Source organism: Apus apus, chromosome Z (genome assembly GCF_020740795.1).
Source record: "Apus apus isolate bApuApu2 chromosome Z, bApuApu2.pri.cur, whole genome shotgun sequence".
Lineage (NCBI taxonomy): Eukaryota > Metazoa > Chordata > Aves > Apodiformes > Apodidae > Apus > Apus apus.
The window spans coordinates 26,185,657-26,207,520 of record NC_067312.1 but is presented as its reverse complement, the minus strand read 5'-3'; the positions used below and the strand labels follow the sequence as shown (position 1 = coordinate 26,207,520).

Here is a 21,864-nt window from a genome sequence, read left to right as displayed (position 1 = left end):
GGTCCTGTGCCAAGCTGCTCTCCAGGCGGTTGGCCCTCAGTGAGTACTGACGCCTGGGCTGCTTTTCCCCAGGTACAGGACTTTGCATTTCCCCATGTTGAATTTCATTAGGTTCTTGCCAGCCCATTTCTCTAGCATGTTGAGGTCTCTCTGGATGGCAGTACACCAGTCTGGTCCATCAGACACTCTTCCCAGTTTAGTATAATCTGTAAATTTGCTATGGGTGCCCTCTCCCCCATCATTCACATAATTAATGAAGATGTTAAACAGTACTGGACCAGGATCAAAGCCCAGCATGCATTGCTAGTGACTGGTCTCCAGCTGGACTTTGTGCTGCTGATCAGAACACTTCAGGCCTGGTAGTTCAGCTGGCTTTCACTACACCTTGATACATCCATTTGTCTATGCCTGTACTTCATCTCTTTGTTTACAACGATGTCATGGGGGTCAGTGTCAAGGCGTAGTCTACTCATTGTATAATGAGAAGGTTTAGTCACTTTTCCTCTTTTTTCATAGTTGGGAAGGTTTTTAGGGTGGGCTTTTGAGCCACAGTCACAAATTTTGCCCAAGCTCAGCTTTATTCTTGCAGCTTGTGCAGCAGATGCATGGTCCATAATTGCCCTCCACTGTTTTTCACTGCAATTTCTGCTTGCTGTGTGTAGTTTGTGGCTCCCCAAGACAGCAGAGATATTGATAAGCTGCCATGAGTCCAGTGCAGAGCCCATAGGATGGTTAGGACTGGACCACATAGTGTATGAGGAGCTGTTGGGAGAGCTGGGTCTACTCAGCTTTGGGAGGAGAACAGTGGGATGGGGACCTTCTGGCTGTCTACTGTCACTTACGGGGGGAGTGTAGAGAAGACAGAGAATCTTCTCAGAGGTGCACAGTGATGGGACAAGAGGCAATGGACACAAATTGCAACACGGGACATCCCAATTAGGTCCAAGTAGGAAAAAAACACCCTGTCAGGGTGGTCAGACACTAGAACAGATTTTTCTGAGAGTTTGTGAAGTCTCAATCTTCAGGCTACTCAAAAATCTCCTTGCCATTAGAGATGGGAGTAAAGCTATTACACCTCATTTACAGAGGAGAAATGCCGGGGAATGTTTAAACTGCTAAGGTAGTGTCTTGATCCCTCCTGCTTCCTTTAGGTTCCTCTGATTCTGTCTTTTAAACCTGGTGCCTTTATGGTGGAGTATGAATGTCCTGTGTCTACACAGCTCTTTGCACAACAAGCCATGATCTATGATGCTGCACTTGGACACTGCACACAGAAACTGAGGAATAGCTGTGGAAAAGCTAGAGATATTTGCGGCCAAGACAGGAGACACTGACAGAAAGTTCCTTACCTGTATTCATTTTGACTCTAGGAAGTTAACAATATGACTTGAACTTTTTGAAGAATTTGAGAGGAGAAAAGATAACCTTAAAAACCAGGCTAACTGGAAAATTATGGTGACTCATGGAAATACAGTAATTACATATCACCTGAAATGTCATCCACCTCACCCAGTGCTATCTACATGGTTTCTGCAAACGGGGGGTCATTTCTGGGTAGTATTTAATCCTCCTATCTTAAAATGGGATCAGTCCTTCTCTGGAGACATCAGACCTCCTGTCAAGAGGAAGGGCAGCCTGATCAGTTAGCTAGGTCTTCATGCATGACATTTAGCTTGAGATTAATCCCACTCACACTACCAGGTGTTAATGCTGATTCTCTAACAGGCTGCAGAGTAGAACTCACACACTGAAATAATAAAAAAGATTGTATGAAATTTGACAAAAGGTAATTTCTGTATTTATCATTTTATTTGAAGCATGGCCTGACAGTGATTCATCTTGCAGCTTGGACTGGAAATCTGGATATAATGCGAAAATTAGTTAAAGCAGGTGCTGATCAAAAGGCTAAGAATGAGGTTTGTTGATGACAAATTTTTACTAAATCTAAACATACTTACGTTGGAAAAAAATCAAACTTGTTGTTACAAAGTTCCTTATAATTTTTTAGGAAGGAATGAATGTACTGCACTTTGCAGCTCAGAACAACAGCGTTAAAATAGTTGACTATTTTCTCCAAGATCTTCATCTGAATGACTTGAACAAGCCTGATGGGGTACAGTATGTTTCTTTCTGTTTGTTTCTTTGATGTCATGAGGCATCCATTGTGGGTGAAACAGTCTTGGCTTGGGGAGTTTAAATCAAGTTTAATGTATTGCCAGTTACATAAATGTCTGATTTGGGTATTGGCAAATAAGTAATACAAACAGCCAAACAAGAACTTGAGGAAAACACCTTTTTTCCCCTCTTTGCCCATCTCAGCTGACCTCCAGACACCTTTCCTCCCCTGCTGCCCTTGTTTTGCTGCATGTTACTCTCAATCCCACTGTTGAGATGATGAGAGGTGGAGAAAGTTGGTGTCAGACCACAGTGGTTTCCTTTTTTCCCCTGCTTCTTGTTTCTTGATCTTACCCTCTGCTCCAGCAAGGGCTCTTCCGTGCGCTGCAGTAACCCTGCAGGTGTACCTCCTCCTATGTCACTTCCCCTGTGTCCTCTCATGTCTCCTTATGGATCTCCCGTTATGCATCCTCCCCATAGCAGTGACCACCCTTTCTTAAATACATTTTCATGGAGTTATCATGTGCTGCTCTGATGAGTTGAGTGCTGCCACGTGGTGGGTCAGTTTTGTCTCTTGTGGAGCCAGCTGAAAATTGCTGTGACCAGCATAGGGCAGTCCCTGACCTCCTCCCACACAGATCACCCCTTCAGCCCCATGCCCTTATCAAAACCTGCCAGTTGTGGCCATCAGGGGCATATTTTGCAGATGCAGAACATAAAAGTACGTGCAGCCATCCTACGGAGTTGCACCAGCTCTTCAACAGTGCCAGAGCCTTGTCCTCATCAGGTTTGCTGTGTTTTCATTTTTCCTTCCCACAATGTTGGGATTTTGCTTTGTAGGCTTACTTAGCTGAGTGTATTTTATCTTTACATGGGGATAAATTATTCTTTTAGGATCTGTCACCAAAAGACTAACGATCTTCTGCCCTTCTTTTCAAGTCTTGAATTGTATTGACCCACTGGTGCAAAATTCTGAATTCTTTCTACACACAAGGCTGACAAAGCAGAGTTAATTTAACAAATCTTTGTGTTTTAGGCCTTGGGAAACAAAAAGGGAAAGAAGAATCTTATTTATATTGATGTTATTTTGTAATTATGTATTAGTTGTTTGCATTTTTTGTCTTAGACATTTAATACAGGCCACTGTCAGGCAGTAACTAATTGGTTAGATGTCTGACCAGTGGTGTGATTTTATGTTGAGATAAGGTTGTGCAGTTGAGTTGTAAACAGTTGGAAAAGTTTTTGTTAGTTTAACCCTCATAGTGTACAGCACTAAATACAGTCCTCTTAGATTAAACTTAAGAGATGTAGTTGTTTTGGTCTGTTTTGCAGAATCTAGATCAAATGTATTATGCCATGGAAATAAATCTTGCAACTTCTCTACTGCCTGTTTCTGAGCATTGTCAGACTTCTAATGACAAAATTCTTCTAAAAAATGTTTTCATACTGTGAAGAATTAATAATTAATTTTTGAGCACATTTTCTACCTTGTTACCATTTCTGAAGAGTTTTAAAATATTTTCTTCAGGGTGTGCAAGATGTGTAATCTGTTTTTTTTACAATAACTGAATATTGCATTTTTAAAAAAAATTCTTGCTCTTCCTGTGTATATCTACTTTTTGTTAATCTACTTAGTCATATAATATGTACCTTTTTATGCAGAATACACACCTGCATGCCATATATCTAGTAACTGGAAGTATTTCCACTTTCAAGAACACTGTGTTTCTTTTCCTCATTTTTTTCTAGAATGGTAAAAAGCCATTTCTTTTGGCATCGGAGAAAGGCCATGTGGACATGATAAACAGTTTGATAACTCTGAAGCTCTTTACATCTGAAAAAGATAAGGTAAAGCTTTCTCTTCCAGGGAGGTACAACTAAAGATGTGCTTGTGAAAGATTACTTGGTTTCAGTGTAGTTATTGCATAACGAAGTGATATGAATGACTTGTGCAGATGTCGTGGTGCCAACAGATATACCAGGATTATGATTTTTCTGTAAATAACTGAGGACAGTGAAACTTCTGGTTTTACTGCCAGGAGTCTTTTCCATCTGTATTACTAATTCATGTAAAGCAAGACTAGCATATTCTGTCTTTTGGGGAAAGTGGGAAAGTCTGGTGATCAGTGTGCCAGCCTCTCTACAGCGAGATCTTCTTCCAGTTTTTCAGTCTTCTCTGCTGTGCCTGAATTTCAGTGCTAAATCCCACATGACTAATTTTTCGAAGTTGTTAATGCTTCAGGATGCAAATAAACACCCATGGGGATTTTTCAGAAGTGCCTAAACATTTAAATCTGATGGAGTTTGCTTTTGACACTTCAATTTAAGGTCTGGAAAAAACGTTTAAAGTCTGCCTTTAAATTTCTTAACTATTTGTGGAAGGAGCATGTCAGAGTTTCTCTCTTTCTGAGGCTTTTCAAGGATATATACATGAAAAATTGTAAAATTGTCAGATACTGCACTTAGAGAACCATGTAATCAAGCACCCAGGAAGTTATGCTACTTTTTGTTGTTTCAGCTTGGAACTCTGGTGTGCTATGTAGTCTATCAGCAGCAGTTAAATAGCTATGTTATCTCAGACATCTAGCAGGCTGAATGTGTAAGGCAGGAATGGTGGGAGGTGGGTGCTGTTATTCTAAAGAGTAGGTTAGTTAAGTTAGCCAGTAGGTTAGTTAAGAAGCCAGGACACCAACTCATCTCAGGGGTCACTGAAGGCAATTGCACTAGAACCATCAATTAACAAATATATCTCTTCCTAAAATGTATTTGTATTTTCTGCCCCTCCACCTCTGCATGCTGTGATTGAAAAGCTGTTCTGGATGCTAATTTCCCTGAGGATTAGGATCCTTCTCCTAATTTCCAGCTTCAGTTTGTTTTCAGCTGGTTTTTTACTTCACATTCTCATGCCAGCATGGTTTTTTAGCTCAAAAGCTGCTGCTCTTCTGCTAATATAGCTTTGTTTTTATTTTCTTGCTGGTGTGCTATTTTTTTTTTCTTACTTAGCTAGTGAAGAATTGTACTGATGGTGAAAAGGGTTGAAGGTTGTCACATTGGCATCAAAGCCACTACAAGATTATATACACTTACCTAGGTTTTGGCTGTTTTCAGTGAGTCTTTTTGGGATATTGATGTCTCCATCCTTGTAGGAACCTGCACCCAAAGTTTTCTTCTAATTCATTCTCTCAGAGTTAAAATTTTAATTTTTTTCCTTGGTAGTACACTGCAGTTTTCAGAAGACAACCAACTAGACCAAGATCATGTCTGCATACATAAGAAAAGGTTCCTTTCAGATTAGTCTGAATCTTGGAACATGCTGTGTGGGTCTGCCTCCTTCGGCTTGTATGTAAAAGCAAGATGGAAAGGCTTTGTTTTCTCAGTGCATGTTGGCTTTACTTAATATTTTGACCTTATTCTATGTTTTAAAATGTCTTATTTGATGTTTTAATTTCAAGGAGGGAAACACAGCATTGCATCTAGCAGCCAAAAATGGTCACAGTGAAGTTGTAGAAATTCTGCTTGAACAGTGGGAGGAAATAAATGACCTCAATGAGGTAAGGACACATAAATTACTGAAGCAGGTAAAGTTCAAATGAATAAATGTTGCACGGAGAAGACTTCATTACGTCTGATGCTTTTCTGTTTGCATCCTGTTTCATTGTTTCCCCTCCAATAAATTAAGCTCCATTGTCTCTTCCAATGTCTCTTTCACAGTCCTCTGTTCCTCGCACAAAAGTGTCACCTCTGTCTTGCAAGCCCTAACTACTGGTAGAAGGAAACAGAAGGGCCTAACCTCTAACTTTCTTCCTGTCTCCCAGCATTTTGGGCCACATGATCCTACTCCTTTTAATCTCTCTGTTCAGGCTGTTCCCTGAGCCAGTTCAACATGCACACCCGGGACACACCATCACAGGTCTCTCAGAAAAGAGGTCTCAGATTTTTACCTTGTTTATCTGATCTCAATTGGTTGCGTAGAATTGGCTGCAGTCACTGCCAACCCCTTTTTCTCTCCTGGGTTAGCTTATTAATATTAATAGGCATATTAATACATTACATAATAGCTGTTGTTGTGGTTTGGGCCTAACACGACAACAAAGGACCAGCCCCGTGGTCACTCACTCAACACCCCCCCCCACCACGCTCTAGGGTAGGGCGGACAAAGCCCAAAGAGAAGCTCATGGGTTGAGACAAAGGACAAGGAGGGTTCTTCACCGATGTAGGTCCCGGGCAAAACAGACTCAACTTGGGGAAAAATAAACGTTTAATTTCACACTAATCAAACACACCCAGGACACAGACAACACACAGAGCAGGGCTTGCATATGTTCCCCCCACCCCTCCCTTCTTCCCGGGCCCAAATCCCTTTGTTCCCGGTTTCTCTCCCTCCTTCCCCCCAGCGGCACAGGGGGACAGGGGATGGGGTTTAGGGTCAGTTCACAGGCTGGTGGTTCCTGCTGCTCCTTCCTCCTCGGGAAGAAGGATTCCTTACAGTCCTTCCCTGCTTCCCCATGGGGTCCCTCCCATGGGAGAGAGTCCTCCACAAACATCTTCTTCGTGAGTCCTTCCCACGAGGTCCGGAGCTGCTCCAGCCTGGGCTTCCCACAGAGTCACAGCTGCTTCGGGAACAGCCACCTCCCCTGGCCGCAGGGTCTTCCAAAGCTGCGCAGAGTCCACAGGTAGCAAATCCTCTGGCCACAACATCCAAGTTCAGTGGCCAAGTTCAGCCCTCCTGGCGCCTTCAGGGAATGTTCCACCACATTCCTCCACGAGTGCAGGGGGACAGCTGCCATCTCACCATGGGTCGCAGGGAAACTTCTGCTCAGGCACCTTCTTCCCCTTCTTCCTCACCAACCATGGGCACTGCAGAGCGTCTCCAACTCAGAGCTTTTCTCCTCTGCTTGCTCTGCTCAGCTCTTATCTCAGTTCTTTCATATGTTAATCACTGAGGCGCATCTTTTGTCCCTCCAATGGCTCCTTGGCTGGGTTTGGAGCAGGAGGAGCTTCTGGGCTTCTTACCTGATCCACCCCTGGGGCCCTTCCCCTGCTACCAAACCCCCAGCCAAACCTAACCAGCACATCTGTGAAGGTTACATCCCTGAGCTTAATTTTAAGGCTTAAAGTAGGGTGGCTGAATGAAATGCACTCCAAGTACTCAGCTCAGTGTTCCTGCTTTGCAAAGGGACCTTGTGTCTTCTGCTTCTGTGGGGCAGCTGGAAAGAACTGGGCAAGTAAATTAACTTTGTCATGGGCCACCGTGTCCATTGCAGGAACCTGCCATGTGGTTAGCAGTCTGTTCTGCTGTCCTAGTGGGTGACATGAGTCTTGCCCAAAGGCCCTCATCTTCCTTAATCAGCAGCAGGTGTTCTTTCTTATTCAACTTGTCTGTTATTTCCAGCTATGCAAGCTTGGAGACACATGAGCCCCTTTGAAATATGAAGCCCTTGTGTTGCCAAACCTTGTCTATGAACGTTGTGTTTTTGCACACAAAGGGAAGTGGCTGAATCACCATCCCTGGAGGTGTTTAAAAGGCATGTAGGTGTGGTGCTTAGGAACATGGTTTAAGCACTGGACTTGGTGAGGTTACAGTTAGACTCAATCTTAAAGGTCTTTTCCAACCAGAATGATTCTGTGATTCTATGATTCATGTACTGCTTGTGTCCCTGCCTTGGAATGGCTACTGATGTGACCTTCCTGTCCAGCCAGAGATGTTGTGGTCTGTGGATAAACAGGTCTCTCTTTACCCAGCATGAGCAAAGCACTAAAATGTATTAAATTAGCCAGAATAACAGTGGCACATGTCCAAGCATGGAAAAATCAGGATCTGTTGATGGTTCTCTGAATGCTGAAACACTAGAGTAACTTTAACTAAACCTTTCTGTATTTTAGGTGTTGGGAAGCAGTGATTAGATCATTGTGCAGCCAAAGTAACTTATTTTAGATAGTTGTTGTGGAGACATGGAAACTTTTTTGGGCCGAGAAGATCTGTAATTATTATGCAGCAGGATTATTTCTGCTAAAAGTGCTCCTTGTAAGTAGCAGTGGAATTGGGAATTTGTCAGAAGTCCATGGCATTGGACTGACAGAAATTGACACTTAATGGTATGTGCTAGCATGATAGCTCCATTGTCTGATGTTGAATGGCAACAGCTGCTACCCACCATCTTTGTTTCTTTGCCTGTTGCTAGTCATCTTCTTTGAAGAGAGCATGATTAATATTTATAAAATAGTTATCTGTATTGTAAACCTTACTTTACCTCTGTTTACAAAACTGTGATCTGTCACTTGAGTGTTGGTGAAATGCTATTTCATTTAAGTGTTAATTTTGGAGCACTCAGGTTGTGTTCTCTCATAACCATCTCCCTTTTTCTATTGAGCTGGATACATCTGATGGAGCTAACCTGTTTTGTGTCACAGCTGTTTTGTGTCACAGTCTTATAGTCACGTGGCTTAAATCAGAACACTTTCTCTCTGTTGATCTAGAATGGAGAAACTCCATTTTACTTGTCAGTTGAAGGAGGTCATGAAAAATGTGCTGAACTCTTGCTGGAAGCAGGGAGTGACATCAACGTTTTAACTCAGGTACGTACATGGTATTCCTCCAGCACACAGGTACAGGGGCATCCTGGGCTGTGGAAGGGACCTCATCTTCTCTTTTCTGTGTGTGTTAACAGCATATTTGCTCTAATTGTTTTTATGAAATGGTAATTAAAAAAAAAAAAAAAAAAAAAGGAATTGGGAATGTGGAGAGTGCTAACAGAACAAAACTGATGTAGAAGAAATGTAGCATAGATTGATTTGATGTAGTTCTGTGGTGGAGTTTTTTTGTTTACTCTATGTGCAATAGTAAAACATATGGCTAGGAAAGGTAACCAACTAGTACAATTGAAAATCCTCCTTTTAGCACTGGTGACAAACCTGTTCTCCACATCTGGTTTCTGTACTCCAGACCAGCTCATGTCTGTTGAATGGCCTTTGCTTGCCTGCTGTGAGCAGTTTATGATCCCAGCAGACTGATAGCTAGTTTGTTTTAGCAGAATTATTAAGTGAAAATATTCTCTTAATTTAATTTGAAAGTTTGCTACTGTGACTGTACTTACTTGCTAAAGGTCTAACTGAACTAACAGACTGGGAGACACGTTGGCGTTGGCATCCATGGCACAGGATAGTTGGCAATGCTGATTTATCCAGGCATCGATACGGATTAGGGGTTCACCTGCTAGAAAGCAGCCCTATGGAGAAGCACCTTGGGGTCCTGATGGACAGCAATTTATCGATGGGACAGCAGTGTGCCCTTGTGGCCAAGAGACCCAGTAGTATCCTGGGATGCATTAAGAACAGTGTGGCCAGCAGGTCAACAGAGATTCACCTTCCCCTCTACTCTGCCCTAGTAAGACCACATATGGAGTATTGTGTCCAGTTCTGGGCTCCCCAGTTCAAGAGGGAAAGGGATATACTGGAAAGAGTCCAAAGTAGAGCTACAAGAATAATTGAGGGACTGAAACATCTGTCTGATGAGGAAAGGCTGAGAGACCTGGGGCTGTTTAGTCTTAAGAAGAGAAGACTGAGAGGGGATCTTATGAATGTCTGTAGGTATCTGAAGGGTGGGTGTCAAGAATGGGCCAGTCTCTCTTCAGTGGTGCCCTCTGACAGGACAGGGGGAAGTGTCACCAAGCAGTTCCACATCAACATGAGGAAAAACTTCTTTACTGTGAGGGTGACAGAGCACTGGAACGGGCTGCCCAGAGAGGTTGTGGAGTCTCCTTCTCTGGAGACTTTCAAGACCCATATGAATGCATTCCTGTGTGATCTGTCCTAGGTGTTCTTGCTGCAGCAGGGGGTTTTGACAATGATCTTCAGAGGTCCCTTCAAGCCCCTATGATTCTATGATCTCTTTCTTATGAGACAATGAAAAACACTATAGAATAATGGTGGGTTTAGCATGTTGTAATATAGTGAAAAAGGAAAGTTTCTTCAGTATTTACAAAAACACACAATGCTAACTGCTGATCCATTTGATTATCTATAATTTTATCCAAGGGGTTTTTCTAGGGGGGAAGAGGATAATAAATTTCAACAAAAGATTATCCTGTACTGATAGCTCTCTTTAGTACTGTTGTTCGAGCAACAAAACAGTAAGTTTTTGCTGTCTGTACCATTTCTTTCAGAACAATAGCAATGCTTTGCAGATTGCAATTCAGAATGGACATCTATCTTTGGTTACTTTTCTTATTGATAAGAATATTGACCTGGTTCCTAAACCTGAGGTGAGTGTATATCAATTTAACTTTTCTGCTGTTGTTCAGCACATCCTGTATTCTGTGACCTTTTTTGGGAATTCAGACAGCTGAATGAGGTTGACTAGTTCTTTTATTATTTTAGTATACACAGTATTACATGGTTTATGGATGTTGTTTATCAGTATGTATGGACCAAAAAACACAAGGCCCTGTTGCACATACCCGGTGGGAGCCTGAGCAGGCTCATGCAGTGCAGTCTAGAGCTGGGCAGCCTGAACCGAGGACCAGGCATTAGGAGATGATGAGCAAAGTATCATGCTGGAACTAAGCAGCAGAATGCAGGCTTCCCTGTGAGCCATGGGCAAAGAGTTAACACAAGTGATTTTGAATAAAGGTAAAGAAAAGGTAAATAAACTCTTCAGTGCTTTCACCCTCTACACTCAAAGCCTGTGTATGCCTTCAAGATCTGCATGCCACCACTCTTTGGAGTTTAAAAATAAAGAGGTATTCCTCATATTCAAATAGTATATAAATTTATATATTACAAGTTTTCTTACGTTTGAGATTTTCTGTGAATAGGAAATTATTTTCCACTTTTATAGGACAGGATAAAACTAGAATCTGGGCTTCATGACTTATCTGCCATGACCACTGTCCTGTTGGCTGATGTTATCAAGGAAGAACAATTTATGATGTGCTTTAAGTAATTTATTCTAACGATTAGGCAGTTGTTGTGCTGCTTGTTCTCATTGGCTTTCTGTAGAAGCAACCCATGACATTTTAACTTACATTCTGGAAACATTTCCTGTTCTGCATTGCGAATGATTTTTCTGTAGCCCTAAAGAAATGGTTGTGGTTTATAAAGACACTAATGAAATGATGTCTGGCACCCATGAGCAGCACTGGTATGGAAGTGGTTTTTAGCTGTATGTAAAAGGAAACTGGTGAGTCACAGGTTCAACGTGCAAAGTGATCTTGCCAAACTAATGGTTGGATTGTGACTGATGTTGAACCTGTGCTGCAGTTATTTTAATGAATAGTCACACAAAATTCCCACCATAATTGCTCTCTAGCTGTGATTTACTTTTTATAAATATGACAGTGAGTCAGTTTAGTATGAAAAACATTTACAGCAGCAATATGTGACAGGAGTTTATTCCTGGAAAGTAGATTCTGATGGATGTAGTCTGTCTCAAACCTGTGCAACCCAGTTTTCTGAAGGTACAGAAGCATTATTGTCTACCTGGGGTAGCAGCACATCCCAGGTATGGACTCGTAAGAGGAGCACCTGGCTGCATTCCTAAGTGGGCACACACTGATACGCATCACATGCACTCCACCTTTCCAGTTTCTCAGCTGTATTTGTTTACCTGGTGCAGTAAGTGTTGCAGAAGCAGGATGCCCTCCCTGGCATAACTCTGCACTTCTGTAGTTTCAAACCTCCACTGGAGCATATCACCTTTGCAAGGGTCAGATTTTAACAAAAACCTTGTTCTTGTTTGAATAAACTTCTAATGAATGTACCCAAGTATAATAGTTTTATTATTTTTCCCTCCACAGCAGAAGAGTTCCCCTCTCCATTTAGCAGTCATCAATAATCATGTACCAGTAGTAAAAAGCCTCTTGGATGCCAGTCATGATATAAACTCCTTAAATCACGTAAGAAAACCTGGGAATTAACGTATCTTCACTGGTAAATAGGAGATTATGTGGATTTTGCTTGAAAATATTTTCTTTTCTTACGAGCTCAGGCTACAAAAAACCAGGAAGTTCTTTCCTTATCTTTTTGTGTTTGTGCATAATGTATTAGTCACTGGTACACATTGTGCTAGTGTTGTTTGAGCAAGATGAGGGTAGCAAAATGCTATATACTTAGAAAATACTTGGATTAAATCAGTGCTAGAGTGTTAGAATTCATGCATAGTCAATGACTGAACTGTCTCAACAATATTATCTCAGAGGGAAGCCCAAAGCAGAGCGTCATTTGGCTGGGATGGAGTTAATTCTTTTCCTAGCAACCCACCCAGTGCTTTGTTTTAACATTTGTAGGCAGACCAGTTCTGGTGAGGCACCAGTGTTCTTGCTATTTGCTGAACAGTGTTTGCATAGCGCCATGGCCTTCTTTCTTTCACATGCTGCCCCCGCAGTGAACAGGTGGAGCAGAGGGGCTGGGAGGGGCCACAGCCAAGCAGGTGATGGGAGGTGGCCGGAGCGGCTGCCCATGTCATACAGCGTCACTCGGGGATGCTGGCAGGGGTCTCTGTGGCGCAATGGGTCAGCGCGTTCGGCTGTTAACTGAAAGGTTGGTGGTTCGAGCCCACCCAGGGACGCTGGCACCTGTCTTCCCCAGCCTTTATGGGGATTGTTTGGTATCTTCTTGGTGCTGGTGGCCTTTGAAGCCCTGGTTGGTCATTGGCCAGGTTGCTGAAGACCGCTGTCACCACCGCCAGTGCCCTCGGGTGGTGGGTACTGGGTTGTCTGCCTCCGTGGAAGGCCACACGATGGTGACATATTTACTGTCCTGTTGGTTTTCTCAGTGCCTTTTTCGCTGTATGAAAACTACAATCTTTTCAGCTTTTGCTGTGTTGTGTATCAGTTTGTTTTGCTTTGCCCGGGAGAACCATAATAAAAGCACTTGAGCCTAATGTGGCACTTTTGAGCCCTACACTGCTGCTATCTGGGTACTCAGAGAACCACCTCCTGCAGAAAATCAGCAATTACACCTTTTTCCTTTTTGTCTTGGAGAGATGCTTTGTGGCACCTACCCCTTTTTGTCCCCCGGGATAGGTCTTTCCTACCTTCTTGTAATGGCCTCTCAGTTCCTTGAATATCCTTGTGTAAGCAGACTATTCATACTTGGGTGTGTTGTGAGCCTGATTTTGATTATTGTTAATAAGTTAAACAACTAATTACACGTGGAATGTCACAGGAATGTGCTCAGAGGCAGTCAGTGCCTGCATGGCAGGGTGTGTGAGGAGCTGGACAGGTGCCTGGCACTGTTGCTGCCTCCAGTAGCTTGGGATTTCACACCTGAACAGGCATCTAGTCCCAGGTAGTTGGTAGACCATTTGAAGGAGGGGACAGGGCCTTGCCTGTCCCTGTGAAACACAGTAAGTTTTAATGCTATGCTGGGTTCTGCCCTGTGCCTTCTGAGCTGCTATCCAGTGTCCTCAAATGAGAAAGAGAGTCTCCTGATCAAGGAGCACACAAAGGGACACACAAAATCTCCAGGTGCATAGCCACCCTTCTGGAGACTGAAAAGGTTACTCAGTCTGAGGGCATGCACAGTGGTGTAACCAGAGACCTAGTCCTCAGGTATTATTATTATTTGCTCTTGTAGTCAAAAAGAAATGGTGGAAACTTGATTAGTAAGGGAAGCAACAACTCCAAGTCAAGGACAGAAGGATGAAGAATAAGAAGGGGCAGCCTGACCTGCAGCAAGACAGGAGAGGAAAGAGACAGGAATGGTAAGAAAACTACTTAGTCCCAATCCCTGGATGACCTGTGAGATAAGAAGCAAGTATTAATCCATCAGCAAGGTGAGCACTTTGCTGCATGGTTGCTCCAGTGCTAGGAAGGTAGTGAAGCCCAGCATCTGGGGCCCATCACTAGGGACTATGGGATTAACAAAGGGATCAGAAGAGAGGTGGCCACCTGCAAGCCTCTGGAGGTGGCTCTTAGCTACCATCAATGCAAGGCATCTCTTCCAAGAGGGTATTGTAAAGCAGCAAGGCAAGTGGTCTAATAAAGAAGGTATCCAGTGTCTGAGGGAGTTAATAGTGATAGAGATGGTCTACAGCAGCCTGGCCAATAATCAGTCTTCCAGAGATCTGGATGACATCTGGTGCTTAAGGTCCCCGTGGCAGAATTTTCTACAGAGCTTGAGAATATTGTGTATCAGCACCCTGGCCACGATGGACTGGGCAGATGTTGAGGCACCAAGTGTGCATAGATCAGCCCACCAGCTATGGTACTTCAAAGAGAATCTTTATTTCCCCTCCCCACTGACTCTACATCTCAGCTGTCAAGACTGCCCCACCAGGACAAGACCCATATTGAGCACTGTGGCTCCCTGTCGGGGAAGTGCACCTTGGTCTCCCACATGACATGTGAGGATGATCCCTACAGTAGTAACAAGGACTAGTCTGTCATAAGTCTGTAGTCAGCCTTTCCAGCTGATCATTTAATTGCTTAAGATTAATTTATACACATTTTTGTGGGAGACAGAGGCTGTCATTTGTGGCAGGAATCAAAACATAGTATGGTGATAAGCTCTTTGGTCATTTAAATAGAGAATGTTATAAACTTCTTGAACACATCTTCTAGAAATGTTATATTCTGTGTCTGTAGCATATCTGAAGTTATATACAATAGCTACATACATGGTTTTAAATTACTGCAGAAAGTTGTATGTATTGTTGGAGGAAATTTCTGATGTCATGGGCTCATAGTGTCTATTCCCAGAAGAGCTGATGGAGTGACTAACGTGGAACCCCTAGGCTGATGCTTTTTGTCTGTAAGGTCTTGGTGTTTGATGCTGCAGCCTTTAAGATTAATGGCCATAACAGTTCTCTAACCAGATCTACAGAATGTAAACATGCAACATCAGAGAAGCACTGGCACAAAGCCTTCAACTTAGACAGGAGTTGTGTCATGTGAGACACGCTAAGGGACATGTCCAGATATGCAGGGTTTGCACAGACAACTGCATATCTTACTTGCTGCTGCATTACACTCATAGACATCTGGAATTTCTTACTCTAGTATTCTATATAAGGATACACTGGAATAGGCTGCCCAGGGAGGTGGTTGAGTCACCATCCCTGGATGTGTTGAAGGGTCATTTGGATGTGGTGTTGGTGGATGTGGTTTAGGGGAGAACTGTGTTGAGCAGGGATGATGGTTGGACTCAGTGATCCCAAGGGTCTTTTCCAACCTGAATAGTTCTATGATTCTATTATTCTATTTGGGTACATGCAGCTGTGTAGAGACTACACAACCCTTTAGACCCAAAGATTAGACTTGAAGCTGTACTTCTTGCTAAAGGCTTGGTTTAATGTTTTTTTTCTCCAGTGTTTCCTTTTATTATTATTATTTATTTTTTATTTGTGTGTGGTTTAAGGCTCACTGAACCTGTCATAAAACAGGTAGACTTCTGTTCTACCTTTCACTCCATATCATTGTTTTGTGGCAGGGCTGGCTAAAAAACCCTGTTGTGGGCTGTGGAACAATGTACTGTTGAAAATTATGGATGTCCCTTTGTCTTTGCATTAATTGCAGCAGTGAAAAGTTTACCTGAGAGTATAGTATGAGTGGGGGTTGGCAGTCATGTGAAGCACTCTGTCCAAAACACCTTGTTTTATGAGGGAAGAGAGGGAACTCATTAGGTCATTAGAGGGGAAGGACTGCAGCTTTTTCATGAGCCAGCTGGAGTTCCTGTCTGTTTTTCCTTCAGAGATCCCAGATGCTCTCTTATTTGTCTGTAAGAAAACTGGCAGGCAGATCACTCAAAAGTTAAATGCTTTCATTCTGTTCAGTGTTTTCTGCCCAAGGCTGTCTCGTGTGAATCTTCTTTAGATTCAGTTTGTGAGCACTCTGCTTTTAAGGGGGAGTTTGGCTTATTGTATTTATTTGGTGTCATTAATTCCAGAGACAGGAAACCCCTCTACATCTGGCAGCTGATCTTGGGAATGTGGAGCTGGTGGAAGTGCTGCTGAAAGCAGGATGTGATCTGAAGGCTGTCGACAAGGTAGATTGCATTCCTTACCCGTGCAAGGATTGTGTGGTTTCATTTTTTATTTTATAACCTTCTTCCCAGAGATGCAGGAAGCTCTTGTTTCCAGTCATCTTTCCTATGTAAAGTTAACTGTTTGTTGTTACAAAGAAAGTCTGCTTTTAGTATTGACTTACCTGCAGAGATCTGAAATGGTTTCGGTGAAGAGCTAGTTTTGAGTTCAAATGTGATGAAAGCCAGTGGGGTGAAAAATGTGAAACTTCCAAGCTCTGTAGTTTGAAGGGTAAACCCCACTGCCAGAGACCTTTGATGGAAGAAAGTTGTAGGCTTGTGAGTGGAAAACAGCCAGTGGCTGTTGTAGCTGTGCACCTTCAGCCAGGGTCTCTGCCAGGAGAGGCAGAGGTGCTGCCAGCTTCACCAATTGCAGCGCTGGTGAGTCTGCCCTCCAGCACTCTGGGCATCCACAAAGGGTGGTGTCAGGTCCCTGGGAAGCCATCCCAGATCTGTTCAGGTGGGTGCTTAGACTCTGTTGCTGATGCTAAGCCTATAAAGACTAAGGCAAAAATGGCAATGGCTGAAAGAAATAGCAAAGCAAAGAGTCTCTGGGGAAGGCTTTTGAAAGGACTGAGTACCACATCCAGTTTTCACGGGTTTTGCTAAATCACTGCAAGATTGACCCCGCAGTTACCAGTATATTTTTTTTTGCATGACTGAATTGACAACCCTGATGTTTATCATGAGCAAAATCTAGCTCTTTAGTTATTAAAAAAAAATATTTTCCCTGCATACACCTGTCCTGATGAGGAGTAAAGTTTTATGGAACAGGATCATCTTTTTTTTTTCCCTAGCCTGATGTGAGGCTTGGGGCTTTGAGTACAGGTGACACTCTTGGTGTGTTTTGGGAGGCTGAGGTGCATTGCAGTTAAGCCTTCTCATTTGGAATCATTCCTACGCTTGCCAGAGAGCTGCAATTCTCATATGGGCTAACATAGAATGAAGCCTTGTCCACTTTTGATAGCACCTTAGCTGTTGGAAAATTGTCTCTACATATTTGCATTCCAAGAGCAAACACAGAAAATTACTTATTGTTGCCTGTTTTGTCCTTAAGAACCCCCAAACCTATGGGTTGGATAGTGCCCTTGTGTCATCTGACTTCAGATTACAGGGCATGTTGCAGCTCTGAGCCAGCACAAGTTCTTCACCTTTCTGCATTGGTTTTACTTCTTGGAGTAGTTTTTCCCTTGTCTATTTGCTGGATTACCTCTGAAGCTATGCCACTGCTGGGAACACTTGCAAGTACAGCCCTCTTTGAACTGAACTGAACTGAAATTTTACTGTCCTTCCATAATGAAGAGTAGGCAGGATAAAATGGAGCCTGATCTGACTGCACAGTGTTTTCCTGGCCTCCATCACATGGCAGCAAAGGTCCTTGGTCTCTAGAGCTTGTCATGTACCTGCATAAGTTGCAAGCTGTTACAGCCCAGGAAACACTCTCTTAGGAGCTCCTTCTTCCTCCCATCTGCATGTTTAACTGGGGTTGGTTGTGACTGAGAGTGCAGAGTGCTCCCTGTGTGCAAGACTCCCATGCTACCTCTGCATGCAGGATGCCAGTGGTGTCTGCATGAGCACAGGAGGCCAGAAATAAGCCCTTTTTCTAATCCCCTGCCTCCCTGCAAAATGCAGAGTAGCTTTGCAGAGGTGGGATCCAGGAGCTCTCATGGTCTCTGGACTCTTTGTATATAAAGTATGTGTATGCTGTAAAGAGTTTATGAAATGTAAATTTCTTGGCTTCATATGTGATACTTCTCTAAAAATGGGCTAATTATAGTAATTGGAGCAGATGCAGGAGCTAGAACTCAGAAAGTATGTATGAGGAAACTTTATAATAACTGGAGAGTTGAAATGCCTTATAATTTAATTGCTGAACCTTCTGATTAAACAGTTGTCTTCTTTTAGTTCTAATTTTCTAGAATGTCTAGCAATTGTTGTGTGGAGAATACCCTGAGTATTTAAATGTGTGGCAGTTCCACTCAGTGTAAATCTGCTGAGAATGGACAATTGCAGAGAGGCTGAGATGCCTTAGCATCAAATTGCTGGTAGCAGAGATGGGTTCAGATTGACTGAGCAGTCCTCTGCAGCTGGAATTAAAACAATGGCTTTTCATTCCTTTGACTGCCTGTACTGTCCATGAAACATCACCTTCAGTTGTAATGAGAAAGTAATTCCTGCATCCTTTTTTCATTCAGTGAGCCAGTGTCTCTTACCATCCAAAACAAGAGACAGGTTTGCCATGAAAGTTGGAGGTTCCCAGCTCTGCCGTCCTATCCATCTGAAATGATGGTTTGACTGTAACAGGGAGAAGAAGTATGCAGCCATCTGAGAAGTTTCTGAAGGCAGCTGTGCCTCACCAGGGAAAATGGACCACCTCTGAGCTGAGGGGATACAGCTTAAGCAGAGGATAGAAGAACTTAAATTCAGCTACCCTGAATCTATAAAATTGTAGATATGTTTCTTGAAAAAAGGATGGGACTCTGTAAATGAAGCTTCTGTGTTTCTTCTATGGTATACTTGTCCTCGTATAGATGAGATAATGTTCTAATTCACTACCTTTGCTTTCAGCATGGGAAAACTGCACTAGCTGTTGCATCAAGGAGCAGTCACGCCCTCATTGTAGATATGATAATTAAAGCAGAAAGGTATTATGCCATGAAACAGGTAAGAAACACCTTTCATTACAGTGAGAAGAACTAGAAGGAAAAAGATTATATGTATTTTGAAGTGCCATTTGCCTGAGTTGGTTCTTTTAAGCCCGTTGCAAGATGGCCTTGATAGATTGAGGTTAGGATCAAGAATGGGAAGGTCTCTAACCCATCCATGTTTTATCCCTGACTATTTGTAAAATTGTAGGCAGATCTTTTTGTTTTCCTGTGTAATGATCTGCACACAAAGAGGCGGAGAGAGATTCTGACCCAAATTCAAACTGTGCTGTCAGCATCAGGGTTGGGATGACCTGAATCAACATTCCTCCCTGTGTCCTTTGGTACAGTGAAATCGGTGGTTGAAAATGGAGGAGTGCACGTGGATGTCACTTCTTTGCTAGTAAAGGCTCTGCTGCTTTCGCAGGAGCTCCCTCTTCTGTTTTACATGTGTCAACTATAAAACAGAGTCAGTGAAATAGGAAAGAACCAGGCAACAAATGTGAAGGACACAGCTTAGATTGACCTTGGATTGCCTAAACTTCTAACCTTCTTTCCCTAGCTGTTTTTTACATGTAGGCTGCTTTGTGATGGCCTTCCCTAAAAGGTTGAGAGTCAGATGTATTAAAGTGTAAATGGCATTTATTTTTGCCTCCATTGCCTATCCCACGTCACTTTTGAATCTGTAAATGCTGTGCAGGCAGTAAGTATTGGAACAAGAAAAGATAAGCTTAGTAGCTCTTAAAATTAAAAGAGTATTGGAGTTGGGCTGATGGTGAGGCCTATTCTAGAGCCGTGCGTTGAAACTCAGACCCAGAATGTCTGACGTCACAGGGTCTTAAGTGCAACTGTTTAGAATTCTAGGAAAGTTTATTTATGCAGTTGTAGCAGTGAGCCACAAAGAAACTGCTAAACCCACACACTTGATGAAAGGGAGGTATTTCACAAGGGTGGTGAGGGGTCATTTTGAGACATATTAATGCTTCATAAATCAGCCTAGTATTGGCTTGCTCAGTTTTTCTTGTTTGGAGTCACGGATTTACGTGGGCTCCCTTGAGAACTGATTAAATGAAACAATACAGGTTTTCAAACAATATGGTTCAAAATCCCCAGCCTCTTTCAGGTACCCTGTTCGTTTGCAGTGGTCCTAGTGAGGCAGCAAAAGACATCTCTTGCAGCATCCACTGTAAAACCTGCAACAAGGAAGATGCCAACACAATTTATTTATGTAGAGCAAGTAATGCTGTGAGCACTAGAGCTAGCAAACCTGGCGTAGAAGGACTAGTGAAAAGGAGTTCAGTTGTCTGTCAGCTCTGGTGCTCTCATTGCTGAGCTGCCACACACATCTTAACTTCATTCTGCTTCCTGCTTAGCAGTGTTTGCTTTACCAGCCTAGCCAAGCGCCTTCCACAGTGGTATAAGGATACTGATCCTGCCCGAGTGCAGGCAAATCAATTAGCTGGTCTTTTACCACCCCACTCTGGCCCTGCGTGTCCAAATCCATGACATTTAATGTTGAAGGGCATTGTGCTGGTAAGTCCCAGGTCTAGATCAATTACAATGATAAACACTTCCAAAAACTACTTGTGTTGTGCGTATTTCATCTGTGTCAGTTCAGGTGAAGTTGTAAGGTACATTACTGGGTTTTTTTTGGCTTAAAGGGGAATTAGAAGTGAAGTCATACATTGCCAGAGAAGACGTAAGTCTGACAGCAATGAGCCCATAATGCTCTTAACCTCTTTATTAACTCTTTTCCTAACCATTGCTTACTGAGTTGCCTGAGGAGAAGAAAAGATGTTGAAGCAGATGGTTTTCTCCAAGAGCTCCACAGATGTTGGGAAATAGACGTGTTTGTATCCCACTACCTGACACTAGGAGTGCAGCCTTTGGGAGCATCTTAGATCTTCCAGTTACAGCATATGACATTCAGGTGGTGTTTCTATACAGGAAACTACACTGTTTTGAACTTTATTGTAAAAACTTTTTGTTACATTGCACTGACTTATCCTCTGTGAAAAGGCATTAGTTCAAGAGGAAGTGTCATGTTGTTGTGAGGAAGTGCACATAATACTAATGGGTGTGAGAGAGTATCTTGTTCCCTCTGTGACCTTTTTTTCTGTATACTGCTTCTTGAGGGCTGCTGTTACTGTTCCCACCTGCCATTGCCACAAAGAAACTGTGCTGATGCAAAAGGAGAAAAAAGGTTTTTTTCCATTTGCCTTTTTTTTTTTTTAAACCTCAGAAGAGAAGCAGTAAACCAGAGAGAGCCTGGAGCTATCTTCTAGAATGTCCTAAACCTCACCTTTCACAAGTCAGAAAGCATGAAATAAAGTGTGCATCAGAAAAATGGCATCAAACATACAAGACAATGCTTAGTTACTGAACTAAGTTGGTTTATTTTTGGGGTGTTTTGTTGTTGTTGTTGTTTTGTTTTGTGTGGGGTTTTTTTGTTTTGTTTTGGTTTTTTGTTTTTCCTTGCAAGGCTCTCATAAGGTTAGAAAATAACCCTGTTGTATTTTTCTGAATTTAATCTGGGAGTATTCTATGCTTAGCACTTCTAAAATGTGGCATGCTGTCATTTCCTTTTTTTTCTAAGTATCTGGCTTTGTAATCCTGTATCAACTTCCTGAACACGTTTTTCTCTTTGGAAACTGATTTGAAACAGGACTAGCACATAAACATAATGAAACATAGAAATAGTTTGAGTTTACCCACACTAGGAGTCAAACTTCCCCCTGGGAACTGCTCCCCTAGGGCTGAAATCATTGCTAAATGTGGTTTTTGCAGAGGTGCTGAAACAAGAAGCAACCTCATCGCTCCTGTTGCAGATGCACCATTCATACAGCAGCAACATCACTTTTAATCTGGAGGGTACAATGCCTGCAGTTTTAGTTATCTATCAGATTTTGCTTATGCAGGCAATAGAACTAGATCCGGGATCAACAGGCATTTGCATTTTGGTGCTTAGACTCTTCGCTGGACAGGGCTCTGCCTGCTAAACCCAGTGGCTCATGCTGTCATCAAATCAGCTGGTAGTCCCCCCTGAAGCCAAGTGCAGCAGACAGGGCAGAGGCAGGACCAGCAT

The 21,864-nt window shown here is 42.7% G+C and overlaps 1 protein-coding gene and 1 non-coding gene across 6 annotated transcripts in view; both read left to right on the top strand.

Moving 5' to 3' along the window:
• ANKDD1B (ankyrin repeat and death domain containing 1B) overlaps nucleotides 1-21,864 on the top strand; it is a 35,289-nt gene that overhangs the window by 7,643 nt on the left and 5,782 nt on the right. For 4 of the 5 annotated variants that reach the window (XR_007891774.1, XM_051642055.1, XM_051642053.1 and 1 more), the window contains 9 exons: nucleotides 1,818-1,916; nucleotides 2,009-2,113; nucleotides 3,865-3,963; nucleotides 5,568-5,666; nucleotides 8,593-8,691; nucleotides 10,278-10,376; nucleotides 11,910-12,008; nucleotides 16,000-16,098; nucleotides 18,703-18,798. Coding sequence is in view for 4 of the 5 variants with exons in the window: in XM_051642055.1 (XP_051498015.1) it covers nucleotides 1,818-1,916; nucleotides 2,009-2,113; nucleotides 3,865-3,963; nucleotides 5,568-5,666; nucleotides 8,593-8,691; nucleotides 10,278-10,376; nucleotides 11,910-12,008; nucleotides 16,000-16,098; nucleotides 18,703-18,798 (894 nt within the window). In the remaining variant the exon portion in view is untranslated. The remainder of the gene's footprint in view (nucleotides 1-1,817; nucleotides 1,917-2,008; nucleotides 2,114-3,864; nucleotides 3,964-5,567; nucleotides 5,667-8,592; nucleotides 8,692-10,277; nucleotides 10,377-11,909; nucleotides 12,009-15,999; nucleotides 16,099-18,702; nucleotides 18,799-21,864) is intronic. The other variant, XM_051642054.1, reaches the window with a different exon arrangement.
• TRNAN-GUU (transfer RNA asparagine (anticodon GUU)) lies at nucleotides 12,606-12,679 on the top strand. The gene has a single exon. It is a non-coding gene; the product is annotated as a tRNA-Asn (tRNA).